Source organism: Pipistrellus kuhlii, unplaced genomic scaffold (genome assembly GCF_014108245.1).
Source record: "Pipistrellus kuhlii isolate mPipKuh1 unplaced genomic scaffold, mPipKuh1.p scaffold_m20_p_11, whole genome shotgun sequence".
NCBI classification, from domain to species: Eukaryota; Metazoa; Chordata; class Mammalia; order Chiroptera; family Vespertilionidae; genus Pipistrellus; species Pipistrellus kuhlii.
The window spans coordinates 4,802,226-4,818,642 of NW_023425416.1; the positions used below are offsets into that span (position 1 = coordinate 4,802,226).

The following is a 16,417-nucleotide window of genomic DNA, read 5'->3' on the forward strand; positions in this document are numbered from 1 at the left end:
GCAAAGTTTAACTAGAAATGACAAAATTAAAATAAGGGCTATTTGGGAGGTATAAGAAAACCAGAAAACATTTTCTTGTTATAAGAAAAAACAAGTGGAAAACCTCACTGGAAGTATGGAAAGCTTATATAGCAGAAAAGTACTTACTTGCCTGAGAATTAAGTGAGGAAGCCATAATTCTTGCCAAATGAATCATAGCTTCAGCATGTATTGGAGATATGAAATATCTAAATCCTTAAAACTAGTCTACTTCTGAGAAGAAAGTATGATTAAAACCTTGGGTTGGTCATCAAATATTTCCAAACTGTACTGTGTGTCAAATACTCTTCTAGGTAGAGGGTTATAGGTTAATTATAGAGAACAAAACAGGGTAGGTGCCTCACAATGTGTGTGTGTGGAGCGGGGGGGAATTGAGGGGCAGGCAGGATAAGTTTGTAAAGAAGAAATGAAGATAATTTTAGATAACGGTGCACATGAGTGACAGGGTTGGGGCAGGTCTACTGGGGCTAGAGTCAGACCCCTCAGAGAAGGGATGCTGGATAAACACTTGGATAATAAGAACAAATCAAGCAAATGTGGGATGATGTGCAATGACAAGCCACTCTTTTTCATGAACATCTTAAAACTGATTTTCTCATGTTTGCTTGTCCTCTGATTACTTTTATTTTACTGTCATGGAGATGACTTCTAAGAACTTACTTTCCCCTCATGGCACTAATGAGTTGAAGACTTCGTTTAATCATGGTCACACGATGGCTGCCTCACTTTAGGCACTGTGGCTCTTTCCAAGCGTTGGGTTGAAGGGTTTCACGAAGGGTTGAAGACCGAAGAAAGATATCAACATGGACTATTAATTTTAAATATATATATATATATTCCCTCCTCCCAGGAAAACTTATCTTCATGTAAAGTGCAAAATATCCACTCACCATCATAGGCTCTGGAGTCCTTGGTTCTCTCCCTTACTGGATATGAGACTTTAGGGAACCCCAACCTTACTAAGCCTGTTTCCATAAAGCAAGGATTATGATTTAGGTTACTGTGAGGTTTAGTAAGCTAATCATGCAGAGAACTTAGCACAGTGACTAGAACACTGTAAGTACTTAGTAAGCATTACTATTACTTCAATTGGGATTTATGTATTTTTCAAGGGAAGTATTGTATTTACATATGAGTATTCCAACAAAGGTATTCTGAAATCTTAATTTTAAAATCAAAACTGTATAAAAAATTAGCAACTTTGGAGTAGACTCATGTTTTCAGAATAACTGCAGAGAGAACACCAAACGGTTTTTGAAGAAGAGCTTCTGCATGTGCCCAAAAGAACAAAGATGGCAGAAAAAGAATAAAAAGCACACATTACAGTTCACAGAGTAGAATTAAATGTTCAAAACCTATGATCCAGACAAGTAGTCCGGATGTGAACAACAGGGACCAAATACGCGGCTGAAGCCAGAGGTGTGAGAAATGGTGCGAGAGATGGACCTGAGCTGGGACGTACACAGACAGATATGACACACAGAACAGGGGACTCAGGCACAGTAGTCCCAACCCTCTCTTTGCCTGCCTTCACCCACAACACTGACAAGCTGGAATTTTACTTGCATGCTCACCTTCCAACCCCATGCAACCCAGGGAGGCCCTGAGACAACTGACCCAAACAAAGCTTTTGTTTTCCAGGTAAACAGGGACAAGCAAGGCTATACATCCCTCCTGCCCTTCCCACCTCTTCACGCTTGGAAAGAGCCACAGTGCCTGAAGTGAAGCAGCCATCATGGGACCATGATAAAGGAAGCCAGAGCATTCAAGTGAGCCAAGCAAGTAAAAGAGCTGGGTTCTCAACGCCTTGTTTATAGCACACCGCCTGAAGGTAACCACGCCCAGAATGTTTGTTATAGAAGAGAAAACCCACCTATTGGTGCAGCCATGGCAGTCAGATTTTCTATTATTTGCAGCCTAAATGCAATTTAAACTGAAACACAAAGATGAAGGAAGAAGAGGATATTTCATATGGAATGAAAAACACAAAGGAACACCACAGACTGAGCTACTTCAACATTATGGTTTACTGACACTAACATTTAAAATGCAGAATGAACTTCCACCGTTACCCAACAGCTGTCTCATCTGTTGACACCGGAGTCACATTATTGCACTCACATCCCTGCACATAGGAACTGGCACGCCCTCGGGAAGACGTGGCCAACAGGCAGCAAAGGGTACACACAGCCTCTCCAAGCTGCACAGTGCAACTGAGATCCGTCCAAAGAATGAGGAGAGTGGAGAGCAGCTGGTCTCATGTAAACAAACATGAGAAAATATGCACAAAAGGGCGACAGTAATTTTTCTACATGAAGATAATTTTACTAAATTGTTCTAAAAATGTTTGTTTATTTAAGAGACGATAAAAAACTGTAGGCTACGATCCATATTTGAGGAGTAATCATTTTTGGTTCTGGAATTAAAGAATGAACTAAATGAACTATAGTTCATTCTTCATAGAATATCTCTACAGTAAAGTTTCAATGTAAATGCAATTAAGTGACTCACTTTATAAACCTGTGATTAAAGGGCGTATTTCATCTTCTTTGTTTAATAATCATTTTAATAAGAATGTCTCAGTACTGACTAAAACCCAGAACAATAAAACAATGGACAAATTCCAAGAGCAAACGGATTTTTTTATTTTCCCATGAAGCTAACAGTATGGAATTTTAACAGATGTTCTATTTGGTCATAGTTAATAAAGTGAATTATGTAGGATTAAAATAGGGTTCAGTATGTTTGCATTGGATTTTAACTGAAAAACAATTCCACATTAAAAGTCTGGAAAGAGGCCCTGGTCAGCGTGGCTCAGTTGGCTGGAGCATCATCCAGTGCACGGGCTAGCTTCCTGGTTGGGGCACATACCCAGATTTCAGATTCAACCCCTAGTCAGGGTGCATGTGGAAGGCAACCAATCTAAGTTTCTCTCTCCCATCAATATCTCTCTCTGCGAGCTCCTCTCCTCTTTCTAAATAAAAAAGTAAAATAAAAGTACAAAGTTTGGAAAGATTTATAATCACTATTTCCTTTTGCAGGGGAATTACTAAGGTGAATTTTACATAAACTGATTGCAGTGCTTACTTCTCTCCTAATAAAATCAGGCTTATAAAGACTACTGTTTCAGGGTTTAAGAAAACTGAAATCTTGGAAAATCACACTCTCTTTGGTGTTTCATCATCTAACTAATGCAAAGGCCTTCTAATGTAGTGTGGCCAAGGGCTGAACCAGCACCCTGCAAAATTCCAAGCTCCCTGTGAGCTCCCTCGCCTTCTGAAATGGCCATGGTGACTGGTAGCAACTGAACAAAAGATAATCAAACTTAAAGGAATTAAGAAACCACAAATATTTACTGAGTGCTGGCTCTGAGGAAGGCATTATGCTGGAGGCTGTGCACTGCTACAAAGAGGTAAAAACCCACTGCTGTTTGGGAGAGGAACTTACATGCCATCTGAGAAGATAGGCAGAATTATATGTAGCAGACAGAACTGAAATGTAAAAACAAAACAAGAAGAAGGGAAAAGGTAAATCAAAGAAAATTTCATACAAACAGAGGCAGATCCGCATGGCTCTGACACAAGGAGAAAACATTCCTGCCAGAGAGCTGTCATTTTTGGTTTGCCTTTCACTATCTTGGGAGCAGGCACTAGCACACAGGCTTAAGGACAGTAAGTACTAGAAGTTCTAGCTAAAGTTGCTTCAAAACATTTTCCAGTGGAAAGCATTCAAGTGCTGCATTCTCAGTAAGAAAGCCCCTTCTAAACGGGTAATATTATGAGGGGGGGGTGGGGGTTTCTAGTAAATTACCAATTTCCCAACCCATTTGCATTAATAACTTTGATCTGCTCAACCATCAGCATTCTCCAATTGCAGCTGAGAAGCTTTACAAGTGAACTAGCTGGCCTCTAGTTCAAACACAACTACTGTTGCCCATCATCTTGAGGCAGCACTCACATGTTTAAATGCACACAGTTGAGGGTGCATACCTGCTCAAGAACCTAAGAACCTAGAGGCAGGTGTCTTCACCTCCGAGTCTCCTCACAGCCCACGCAAATGCCATACCCCCTTCCTGAGCATGCTGTGAGAGAAGTCTAGGAAAATTTCCTCCTCAGATGGGCAAACCTGACCTCAGAGAGGTTTAGCACCTTGCCAGGAGAACTGCTTTTCACACTCAAGTGTCATTTCCTGCCAAAAACCCTTTCAATTACCTAGAATGCTAATAATCATAGTTAACATTCCCTGAATGCCTATTCTGACAGGCTCTGTAGAAAGCACTTCATATGCATATCCTCATTTAATTCTAAGCAAAACTTTGGCATAACTTAAATAATCAGTGTACAGGAAAGGAATAAAATAGTTCTCAGATGTATGTTTAATTTTAACACTTAAAATTAAAACTCCAATGAGATCATTTTTCACCTCAGATGGCTAGTACCCTTAGTGAGGCAGTAGGAAATAGATAGCTCTCACATGGCTGGCAAAAGTGTCAACTGGTGGAAGACAATTTGGTAATATGTATCAAAATTATAATGCACATATACCTTTAATCAAGTAATTGGCATATAACAATCAATCATCATCAACCATGCACAAAATGACATAAGAACCATTATTATTCATTGTAGCATGTTTGAGATATCTCTCAATGAGGAACTGGTAAAATAATGGCTCATTTGTACAATGGCATACTATGCAGTGATAAAAACAAGAGGGTCCTCTTTCTTTTATTGTTCATGCCCGTAGGCCATGCCCCCCACCAGTGCATGAATTCCGTGCACCAGGCCCCTAGTTGTAAATAGCACTGCATATATCCTTTCAAAATGGTGTTCTGGGAGTCTTAGGATATATTCTCAGAAGAGGAATTGCTGGGTCAAAAGGAAGTTCCAGTTGTAATTCTTTGAAGGAACTTCATACTGTTTTCCACAGTGGCTGTGCCAGTCTGTATTCCCATCAATAATGCACTAGTGTTCCCTTTTCCCCACATCCTCCCAAGCTCTTGTTTGTTGACTTACTCATGAAGGGTGATACCTCATTATAGTTTTAATTTGCATCTCTCTGATGATAGTGACATTGGGCATTTTTTCATGTCTACTGGTCATCTGTATGTCTGCTTTGGAGAAGGATCTATTCAGGTCCTTTTAATTGGATTCTTTGACTTCCTAGCATTGAGTTGTATTAGTATTTCATATAATTTGGAAATTAACCCATTATTAGATGTATCATTGGCAAATATGTTCTTCTATATAGTGGGTTCCCTTTTCACTTTGTTGGTGGTCTCTCTTGCATTGCAGAAACTTTTTAGTTAGATGTAGTCCCATTTGTTTGTTTTTCCTTCCTTTCTCTTGCCCTTAGACATATCAGCAAAAAATATTGCTATGACAGAAGTATGAGATTTTAGTGTCTATGTTATCTTATAGAATTTGTATGGTTTCATTACTTACATTTAAGTCTTTTGTCCATTTCAAGTTTATTCTTATGTATGGTATAAGTTGATGGCCTAGTTCAGTGGTCGGCAAACTCATTAGTCAACAGAGCCGAATATCAACAGTACAACGATTGAAATTTCTTTTGAGAGCCAAATTTTTTAAACTTAAACTTCTAACGTCACTTCTTCAAAATAGACTCGCCCTGGCCATGGTATTTTGTGGAAGAGCCACACTCAAGGGGCCAAAGAGCCGCATGTGGCTCGTGAGCTGCAGTTTGCTGACCACGGGTCTAGTTTCATTTTTTTTTTAACATGTACCTGACCAATTCTCCAATGCCATTTATTGAAAAGACTGTCTTAAATCCACTGTATACTCTTGCCTCCTTTGTCTAATATTAATTGAAGATATTGGCATGGGCTGATTTCTGGGCTCTCTGTTCTGTTCCATTCATCTATATGTCAGTTCTTATGCCAGTACCAGGCTGTTTTGATGACAATAGCCTTGTAGTATAGTTTGATAGCAAGTATTGTGATACTTCCAACTTTGTTCTTCCTTCTCAGATTGCTGTGGCTATTTGGGGTCTTTTTTGTTGTTGTTAGTCCATATACATTTTTGGAATACCTGTTCTAGATTTGTAAAATATGCCACTGGTATTTTAATAGGAATTGCACTGAACCTATAGGTTGCTTTGGATAGTATGGACATTTTAATGATTGTAATTCTTCCAATCCATGAACATGGTATATGCTTCCAATTATTTGTATCTTCCTCAATGTTTTTATTCAATGTCCTATAGTTTTCCATGTACAGGTCTTTTACCACCTTGGTTAAATTTATTTCTAGGTACCTTGTTATTTTTTTATTGCAAGAGTAAATGGTATTGTTTTCTTAGTTTCTCTTTTTAATAGTTCATCATTGGTGTATAGAAATGCCATCAATTTCTGAGTATTAATTTTGTATCCTGCTACTTTGCCCAATTCATTTATTATATCTAGTAACTTTCTGGTGAAGGCTTTTGGATTTTCTATGTACAATATCAGGTCATCTGCAAATAATGACAGTTTTATTTCCTCCTATCCAATTTGGATGACTTCTATTTTTTCTTCTTATCTGATTGCTGTGGCTAGGACTTCTAATACAATGTTGAATAAGAGTGGTGAAAGCAGGCATCCCTGTCTTGTTCCTCATTTTAAGAAAAACGCTTTTAGTTTTGCCCGTGGAGTATTATGTTGGCTGTGGGTTGCCATATGTGGCCTTTATTATGTTGAGGTATGTTCCCTCTATTCCCACTTTGCTGAGCGTTTTTGTCATAAATAGGTGCTGGTTTTTTGTCAAATGCTTTTTCTGCGTCTATTGCTATGATGTGGTTTTTATCCTTCATTTAGTTTATGTGGTATGTCACACTTACTGACTTGCAGACATTATAGGAGAGGATCCTCATTATGAAGTGATATAAACTGATCTCCAAAATGGTTTGGCTAAGAAAATAAACAAGATGCAGAATACCTAGGATAGAGTGGTTCTAGAAAAACACATAAGGCCTACAGTTGGGAGTATGCAAAACACAGTTTATTCTTATATTTTCATTACTTACTAATTATTGTATTATGTCCCATACAAACAACTATAAACCTACTTTTTCCCACCTTGTATAATGTGAAGAGTTTGGGGGAAAGGAACTCTGGGTAGACAACAGAGCTGGAAAAGAGATGCTAAAGGACAACCCTTCAGTCTTGATTTCAAAAGGTTCCTGTTGCCAGACACTAGATTAGGGGAAACTGTGACTACCTCAAGTAGACTTTAAGCGTAACTAACTTTGGAAAGTTTCCATATCTACTTACAAGTGAACTTTCCAATCAGAATGCTAATTTCTTCACCTGAAGAGACAGAGTGAAAAGAGCAGTAGGTAAGGTCGTCAGTACAAAGGTCATTTCATCTCTGGGAAGGGACGGCCCTCACCCCCAATGATGGTGGTCAGTTAGCAAGATGAACCAAGAGGCACAGAAGAGCAGCCATTAACCAAAGCGGACAGAAACTGGAGAGAGCCGAAACCGGTTTGGCTCAGTGGTAGAGCATCGGTCGTGGACTGAAAGGTCCCGGGTTCGATTCCGGTCAAGGGCATGTATCTTGGTTGCGGGCATATCCCCAGTAGGGGGTGTGCAAGAGGCAGCTGATTGATGACTCTTTCTCATCAATGTTTCTAACTCTCCCTTCCTCTCTGTAAAAAATCAATAAAATATATTTAAAAAAAGAAAAAAAAGAAACTGGAGAGAGAATGCTTCAGCACAGCTGAGCTGTTAACTGAATGTGGCTGAAAGGACCAACAGAAGGCGCACTATAAAGAGGGAGTTAAAGAAAAAGGACCAGGACACGCACTGTTGTTGTGGTGACTAAGTTCACACTGGAAGGCAGAGCCCTGGTACCTGACAGTGTGAAGAAGCTTCTACAAAGATTAAGAACGTTCCCTGATAGCATGCCGGCCTCCAAGGTTGGAGGGAGACTCCCACGGTGCCTGGCCACAGCTAATTCGGCCAAGATCATGAGGAAAACAACTACTCAAAGGAAGTAGCATAATTTGTTGACCTTGCTTAGACTAAGTCTAAAATTCACAGTAACTGAAATAATTTAGGAGCACATAAAGGATAAGCCAGCAATCTCCACAAACATCAGATGAGGTAAAACAAAACAAAACAAAATAAAAAAAACAGGTGACAGCATTCACAAAACCTAAAGAACACACACTCTATTTTATAATGCACAGGTTCAAACTTCCATCTCCTTCTAACAGGCTCCTGCTAGGGAGATAAACTATTTTTAAGGAAAAGTTATACCCAGAATGAATGTGTAAGTTTCCTGGTGATTCTCACTAAGGCTTCAGTGCATTTTCTTACTGACACCATCAACGGCATTCTTGGCAAAAAAGATATGATATTAGTGTCACAACATTGTAAGCACTGAAACTATCTATCATGCATAAATTCTGCTTAATGCAAGTGTCACTTATTTTCCTCATTTTGAAAAGAAGCTACGTTTCATTTAATAATAATTCTCTAGTTCTATCAGAATCTGTTCTAAGCGATGCTTCACCTAAAATCAGTTCTGAAGGCTCTTTCATGAACAGGCATAATGCAAAGACCCCAATTACATTTCCAGCAAAGCGCTGCCATTGGAGTAAACAGAGCTATCTCAGCAGGTCACATTATTTGCAAGAATTGCAGCTTAGAAATTAATTACCAGTGTGGCATATGTCAAAACAAGCTTTTAAGAGAACAGAATGCAATTGTAACCATGTGTTCTATTTGTTTGAATATGAAAGCAGTATTCTCTGGCATGTAAATATATTTATTTATTCAGAAAAATAAAAAGGTTCACTCCCCCCCACTCCCCTCCCTTCCCCTGCACCCGGTGAAACCTGAGTAGCTAGCTCATGTTTACTAAGTCAGAGCCTAAGAACAGAAGGAAGATGTGGTGCAGGGGATATTTTTGAAAGGCAGAAAGAAGTTATCTTCAGACAAATGACTAGTTTTGAAACATTCAGTTTGCTTTCAAAACAAGTTTTTCAAAGACATACATCACCTACAACAAAGCTTTAAATAACAGTAAAGGTGTTTCATAAAGAAGACTAATCTGTAACAGCGATTTTTAACCTGTGTGCTGCGAGAATTTTTAAAACATGCAATACCTAACTCTTTAGTCAAGGGCACTGACCTTTTCTCTCTTAGATTGTCAAATTTAAAAATGACAACAGCAAACACAACAATAGGTGTCTGGTGAATGAATCAAAATTATACTTGGTTTTTGTTACTGTTTTTTGTCTGATTGGCAAAAAACATATTTTGGTGTGCTGCAGAATTTTAATAATTAGTTTATGTGTGCCATGAGATAAAAAAATCATTAAGTATAGTATTTAAAAACAAACAAACAAAAAACACCTACCTAGGAATAAACTTAGGGCTTTGAAGGAATTTCAGTATTCTGCTGTGACAACAATATTTATTTAAATAAAAACCATTTCAGAGGTGAAAGTGTTTTAGCATCTAAGGAACACCAAACAGAAAACAAGAACACAGAGCAGATGTAGGCAGATGCTCTTCTGTGTTTTCCTTAATGAACATTATGTCCCAATCCTGTTCATAGTTATACAAATATGAAATCATTATGTTGTACATTTTAAATGCCTTATAAACCTATTTGTCAATTCTATCTCAATAAAGCTGAGGGGAAACCATAAGATTTAAGCTCATTTAAAAAGAAAACAAAATTATATCCCAAACCAAAGTCTTATATCTTACATATCTGCAAATCAACTTTTAAACTTCAAACAGCTCCTTTATATAAGGCAGAAATTAAAACATGCCTCCAGCAGTAATATACTGAAATCACTCAGCTTTAAAAACAAACAAACAAAACAAAAACGGAATGGGGGTAGAGGTGGGCAGGAAGAGGTACAAGAAATTGACCACATTGAATCATAGGATTTTAGAGTTAGAGGGCACAGGGGATAAAATGGCTTGTGGGTCAGGACTCCAGGTCAGAGTACACTTCCCAGCTCATCAGATTGTTACCAGGAAAATAAGAACTAACTGTATGATACAGACTTTTCAGACACTTATCTCCGAGAACAACTTTCCTGACCAATTTCTCACAAATGCTGTGTATTAACTTCATATCTCACCCTCTGTAGTTATTTCCCAATATTTCAGCTACAACAAATACTCACCACTCTAGGATTACCATGAAGCTACAGGGTAGTCGTTCATCAAACCAATTCATCTGACCCATTTATTACATGCAAGAACCAAGACAAGACTAAAGAGTATTTTAAAAAGAGATCTTAGCCCTAGCTGGTTTGGCTCAGTGGATAGAGTGTCAGCCTGTGGACTGACGGGTCCCGGGTTCGAGTCTGGTCAAGGGCACATGCCCAGGTTGCAGGCTTTAACCCCAGCGGGGGGCATACAGAAGGCAGCCAACCAATGATTCTCTTTTATCATTGATGTTTCTCTCTCTCTTCCTTTCTCTCTGAAATCAATAAAAATCTATCTATATAATAGAGGAATATGCAAATTGGCCGGGATGCCATAACATCACAACTGAACAGCAGGAACATGAGGCTGCTTGGCACCTGGCCAGGGTGAGGGACCTTTAGGCCGTGCCCCTCACCTGGCGGGGCTTGACAGGGACCTCAGACGGTGCCCCTCACCCAAGGTCACTCCCCTTGCCCAACAGGGCTTGACAGGGTCCCTCAGGCCACACCCATTGCCCAGCGAAGCATGACAGGGGACCTCAAGCCATGCTACCCCCCCTGGTGGGGCTTGACAGGGGACCTGTGACTGTGTCCCCCACCCAGTGCTGGGCCGGGGGACCTGAGGCTATCCCCCACCTGGTGCCAGGCTGGGGGGTCTGAGGCTGTGGCCCCTGCCCGGAGGGACTTGACAGGGGAGAGGGGACCAGCTGGGTCTGGATCTCCTGTATTTTCAAAGCGCATGTGGATGGTAGGTGGGGACTTGACTCTAGCTCCTGTCGCATGTCCCAGACTCTGACAGGAGGGAAATTTTCAGATACATTTTACTAATTTTCTTTCATCTCTGACATCTCTATTATAGAAAAAGGGAAAAGAGCAATTATTAAAATACTTCCTGTAATTAATTCCCTTTTAATGTATACACATTTCATGCACTGGGCCACTAGTATTTAAATAAAAAGTAAAAAATAAGAGATCTCAATTTCCCTTTTTAACTTTTTAAACCAGTTTCTTCAAGTAAAGTCACAGAACAAAACATACTTTTTTTTGTACTTCAATACTGGAAATTAAGTTAGTTACCTCTCTTAAAACTGTGCTTTTGTAGCCTCGATACAATCCTGGGATGCCCTGAAACGAAAGGAAAGATGGGATGGTAGAGATTTTAGGATCACATTCTGAATAAAGCACAGTAACCTTTCCTAAAGTTTGAGTTTTAAAACGTCCACAATGACCACAGTTCTGCAAGAAGTTAAAGGTTCTAACTGCTCCACTCCTTTAAAATTGAAATATCTCCACTAAGAAAACTGACAGCATATTAATTTAGCTTTAGTTGCTTTCAGTATTTCTTTTGTTGAGAATACTTGAGCTTTAAATAGATTCCCAAAAGCAAATGCACATAAAATGTTGATTATCTTTTCATGGTTTCAATCAGAAGACTGATGTCTTCATTAATAACCACTGGACAAGCCTTTGCGTATCTATTTCATGTCCACATGATTCTTCAGGAACCCTCTACTGGGTTGATCTCACTCATAAAATTAAACACTCGCATCTCCTCGAGGAGACACAGGGACTATTATGAATAACTTTTCTACAATCTAGACTCATTGAAATTTCCATGTAATTGACATGGGTAAAAAACAAATTTTTAAGTTAACTTTTTAAAGGCTTCTGTAGAAACTATGAAGGAAAGCAACACAACTGCTCCTAGTCCCATGGACAATAGGATGACTCCTGATCCACAGCTTAACACTAACCAGTAAAAGGGGATTACAGTTGATATAAACACTATGATGTTGGTGACAGTCCATAACTACACTTCTCTTCCATAAGCCCTCAGATTCTGTAGTGATGTTACATATTTACTATTTATTACATGTCTGATTCCAAAAGAAATATGGAAGATTACAATGTATAATAGGACTCATACAGTAGAGGCACTCAATATGTATTTGTTTAGAATTAAAAAAAAAAAAAATCCAAAAACAAATACAGAAAAGAAAACTATAATCTTAGCACAGAAAGTTACTGCAATTGGACATTAAATTCAGCTGTAAGGTCACTTCTAGACTCCTGATAAAAGCCTCACAGTGCTCATACTAGCTGCTATAAAATCTCTCTCAATAAAGAAAAAAAAAAGAACTTAAAAACATATCTCACCTCTTGATATAAGATGTTAGAGAAAATCTGAAAAGTTCTTGAAGAAGCAGAAACCTGTGCCCTCTGCTTAACTACTTCAGAAGGAACTCGAATAAGGCAGGCCACCTAAAATAGATAAATATAAGTACATCTAAAAATGAAGTAATTGGAACAAAAATTGAAATTTTTTCATATCCAAAAATTATTTATATATGTGTGTATATACAATATATGTACACACACACACACACACACACACACACACACATATATATATGGGCCGGCAATGCCTTCCCTCCGGCCAGGAGCTGCCTTTCCGCCTTCCCAACACTGCCCGGGGGCGTGGAGCTGCAAGGGCAGTGCAGAAAGCCTGCATCATCACCCTGCCATTGGCTACTTTGTGCCTGCATATGCAAATTAATCATCCATCTTTGTTGGGTTAATTTGCATAGTCATTCCTGACTGGATGGTGGGCATCGTGGAGAAGGAAAACCACATAACCAGACATCCTGAAAAGAGAGACCATGGGGAGACAAAGAAATAGCCCGCACGTGAAAGAAAAGCAGGCATCACCAGAAAAGGAAGTAAACAAGTTACAGGCAAACAACCTACCAGAGCAAGAATTCAGAGTAATGATCATAGGATGGCTAACAAGAATGGAAGAGAAATTTGATTATATGAATAAGAAACAAGAGGAAATGAAGAAGAACCAAGAGGAATTGAAGAAGAACCAAGAGGAAATGAAGATGAACCAAGAAGAAATGAAAAATGACATAGCTGTTATGAAGAACTCAATAGAAAGCATCAAGAGTAGACGAGAAGAAGCAGAGGACCGCATCAGTGAGCTAGAAGACAAGATGGAAAAAAATACCCAATTAGAGCAGCTTCTGGAAAAAAAAAAAAAATTAAAAAGCAGGAGGAGAGCCTTAGGGGACTTTGGGACAATACAAAACAAAACAATATTAGAATAATAGGGGTTCCAGAAGGAAAGGAAACTGAGGACGACATGGAAAATGTATTTTAAGAAATAATGACAGAAAACTTTCCTGAGATAGAGAAGAAAAAACCCACACAAATCCAAGATGCTTGCAGGGTCCCAAGCAAAATGAATCCCAGAAGACTGATGCCAAGGCACATTATAATTAAATTGGCAAACACCAACGACAAAGTAAGAATCTTAAAAGCAACCAGAGAGAGACAGAAAGTTACATATAAAGGACCCCCCATCAGACTAGCAACTGATTTCTCAACAGAAACTCATCAGGCCAGAAGGGAATGGGATGAAATATACAAAGTCATGCAAAGAAAGGGTCTGAATCCAAGAATACTGTACCCAGCAAGGCTATCAATCAAAATTGAAGGTGTAATCAGGAGGTTCACAGACAAAAAAAGACTAAAGGAATTTATCTCCACAAAACCAGCAATGCAAGAAATGCTAAAGGGTCTACTGTAAAAATACAGAAATAGGAAGCGAAGAAGGAACACAGGGGTATAGAACAAAAATGGTGTCAAATGAGTACCTATCAATAATATCTTTAAACGTAAAGGGATTAAATGCTCCAATCAAAAGACATAGGGTAACAGATTGGATAAGAAAACAAGACCCATTTATCTGTTGTCTATAAGAAACCCACTTCAGAAAAAAAAGATGCACACAGACTGAGGGTGAAGGGATGGAAAAAGGTTTCCCAGGCAAATGGAAATTTAAAAAAAGCTGGGGTAGCAATATTTATATCTGACAATTAGATCTCAGAGTGAAGGACATAACAAGAGATAATGAAGGCCACTTCATAATACTAAAGGGAGCAATCAAACAAGAAGAAATAACCCTGGTAAATATATATGCACCCAATATGGGAGCACCCAAATACATTAAAAGAAACTGCTGGAGGACATTAAGAGAGAGATTAATAGCAATACAATCATAGTATGAGATTTTAATACCCCACTGTCACCTTTGGACAAATAATCTAAACAAAAAAAATCAGCAAAGAAATATCAATACTAAATGACTCACTAGACCAGTTGGAATTAATCGACACCTTCAGAACATTCCACCCCAAAGCCACAGAATATACATTCTTCTCAAGTGCACATGGGTCATTTTCAAAGATAGACCACATGTTGGGACATAGACAAAGTCTCTTCAAATTCAAGAAGATAGAAATCATATCAAGCATCTTCTCAGATCATAGTGGCATAAAACTAGAAATTAACTACAATAAAAATAATCCAAAGAAATCAAACACATGGAGACTAAACAGCATGCTATTAAACAAGGATTGGTTACCAGAGAAATCAAGGAAGAAATTAAAAACATCCTGGAAACATATGACAATGAAAACACAACAATCCAAAATCTATGGGATACAGCAAAAGCAGTTTTGAGAGGGAAGTTCATATCTCTACAAGCCTATTGCAAAAAACAAGAAAAAATGGTAACAAATTTTCTAACTCTACAACTCAAAGAGTTAGAAAAAGAGCAACAAAAAAAGCCCAGTGTAAGCAGAAGGAAGGAAATAATAAAAATCAGAGCAGAGATAAACGACATAAAGACCAAAGAAACAATACATAAGATCAACAAAACCAAGAGCTGGTTCTTTGAAAGGATAAACAAGATTGATGAACCTCTAGCCAAGCTAACCAAGAAACAGAGAGGACTCAAATAAACAAAATCAGAAATAAAAGAGGTGAAATAACAACAAACCCCGCCAAAATACAAAGAATTGTTACAAAATACTACGAACAACTCTATTCCAACAAACTGAACAACCTGGAGGAAATGGACATATTCCTAGAAAAATATAACCTTCCAAAACTCAATCAGGAAGAATCTAAAAAGCTCAATAGACCAGTGATTTGGGAAGAAATTGAAACAGTCATCAAAAAGCTTCCAGCAAACAAAAGCCCAGGGCCAGATGGCTTCACAGGAGAGTTTTACCAAATATTCACGGAAGAAATAAAACCTATCCTCCTCAAACTATTCCAAAAAATTCAAGAGGAAGGAACACTTCCAAATTCCTTCTATGAAGCCAGATCACCCTAATACCAAAACCAAATAAAGACAACTCAATGAAAGAGAATTACAGGCCAATATCCCTCATGAACATAGATGCCAAAATCCTCAACAAAATTCTAGCAGAATTACAGGCCAATATCCCTCATGAACATAGATGCCAAAATCCTCAACAAAATTCTAGCTCCAGCAGAACATCACAAAGATCATACACTATGACCAAGTAGGATTTATTCCAGGAATGCAAGGATGGTATAATATCCGCAAATCAATAAATGTGATACATCACATAAACAAATTGAAAGATAAAAATCATATAGTCATATCAATTGATACAGAAAAACCATTTGATAAAATCCAACACTCTTTCCTGATAAAAACTCTCAACATGGTGGGAGTACAAGGATCATACCTCAACATAATAAAAGCTATATATGATAAACCCACAGCCAACATCATACTCAATGGGCAAAAACTAAAACCATTCCCTCTAAGAACAGGAACAAGACAGGGATGCCCACTCTCACCACTCCTGTTTGACATAGTACTGGAAGTACTAGCAATTGCAATTAGACAAGAAGAGGAAATTACAGACATTCAAATTGGAAAAGAAGAAGTAAAATTATTCTTATTTGCAGATGACATGATATTGTACATAAGAAAACCAAAAGACTCCATTAAAAAATTAATTGACTTAATAAATGAATTTGGCAATGTAGCAGTATACAAAATTAACACCAAGAAATCTATGGCATTTCTATACACCAACAGTGAACTTACAGAAACAGAGACTCAAAAAGCAATTCCATTTACCATCGCACCAAAAAAATTAAGATACCTAGGAATAAACTTAACTAAGCAAGTAAAGGACGTATATGCGGAAAACTACACGACACTGAAAAAAGAGATAGAAGAAGATATAAACAGATGGAAGAACATACCATGTTCATGGATTAGTAGAATCAACATCATCAAAATGTCCATACTTCCCAAAGCAATTTATAGGTTCAATGCACTCCCCATTAAAATACCAATAGATATTTCACTGACCTA

At 38.2% G+C, this 16,417-nt stretch overlaps 1 protein-coding gene across 8 annotated transcripts in view; it reads right to left on the bottom strand.

Moving 5' to 3' along the window:
• Positions 1-16,417, bottom strand: part of SLC25A26 (solute carrier family 25 member 26) — a 125,163-nt gene that overhangs the window by 79,574 nt on the left and 29,172 nt on the right. For 7 of the 8 annotated variants that reach the window (XM_036430588.2, XM_045578952.1, XM_045578951.1 and 4 more), the window contains 2 exons: positions 12,370-12,474; positions 11,290-11,337 (listed from right to left, as the gene is read on the bottom strand). The exons of the other annotated variant lie outside the window; for it this stretch is intronic. In XM_036430588.2, the coding sequence (XP_036286481.1) occupies positions 11,290-11,337; positions 12,370-12,474 (153 nt within the window). The remainder of the gene's footprint in view (positions 1-11,289; positions 11,338-12,369; positions 12,475-16,417) is intronic. 8 annotated transcript variants of the gene reach the window in all.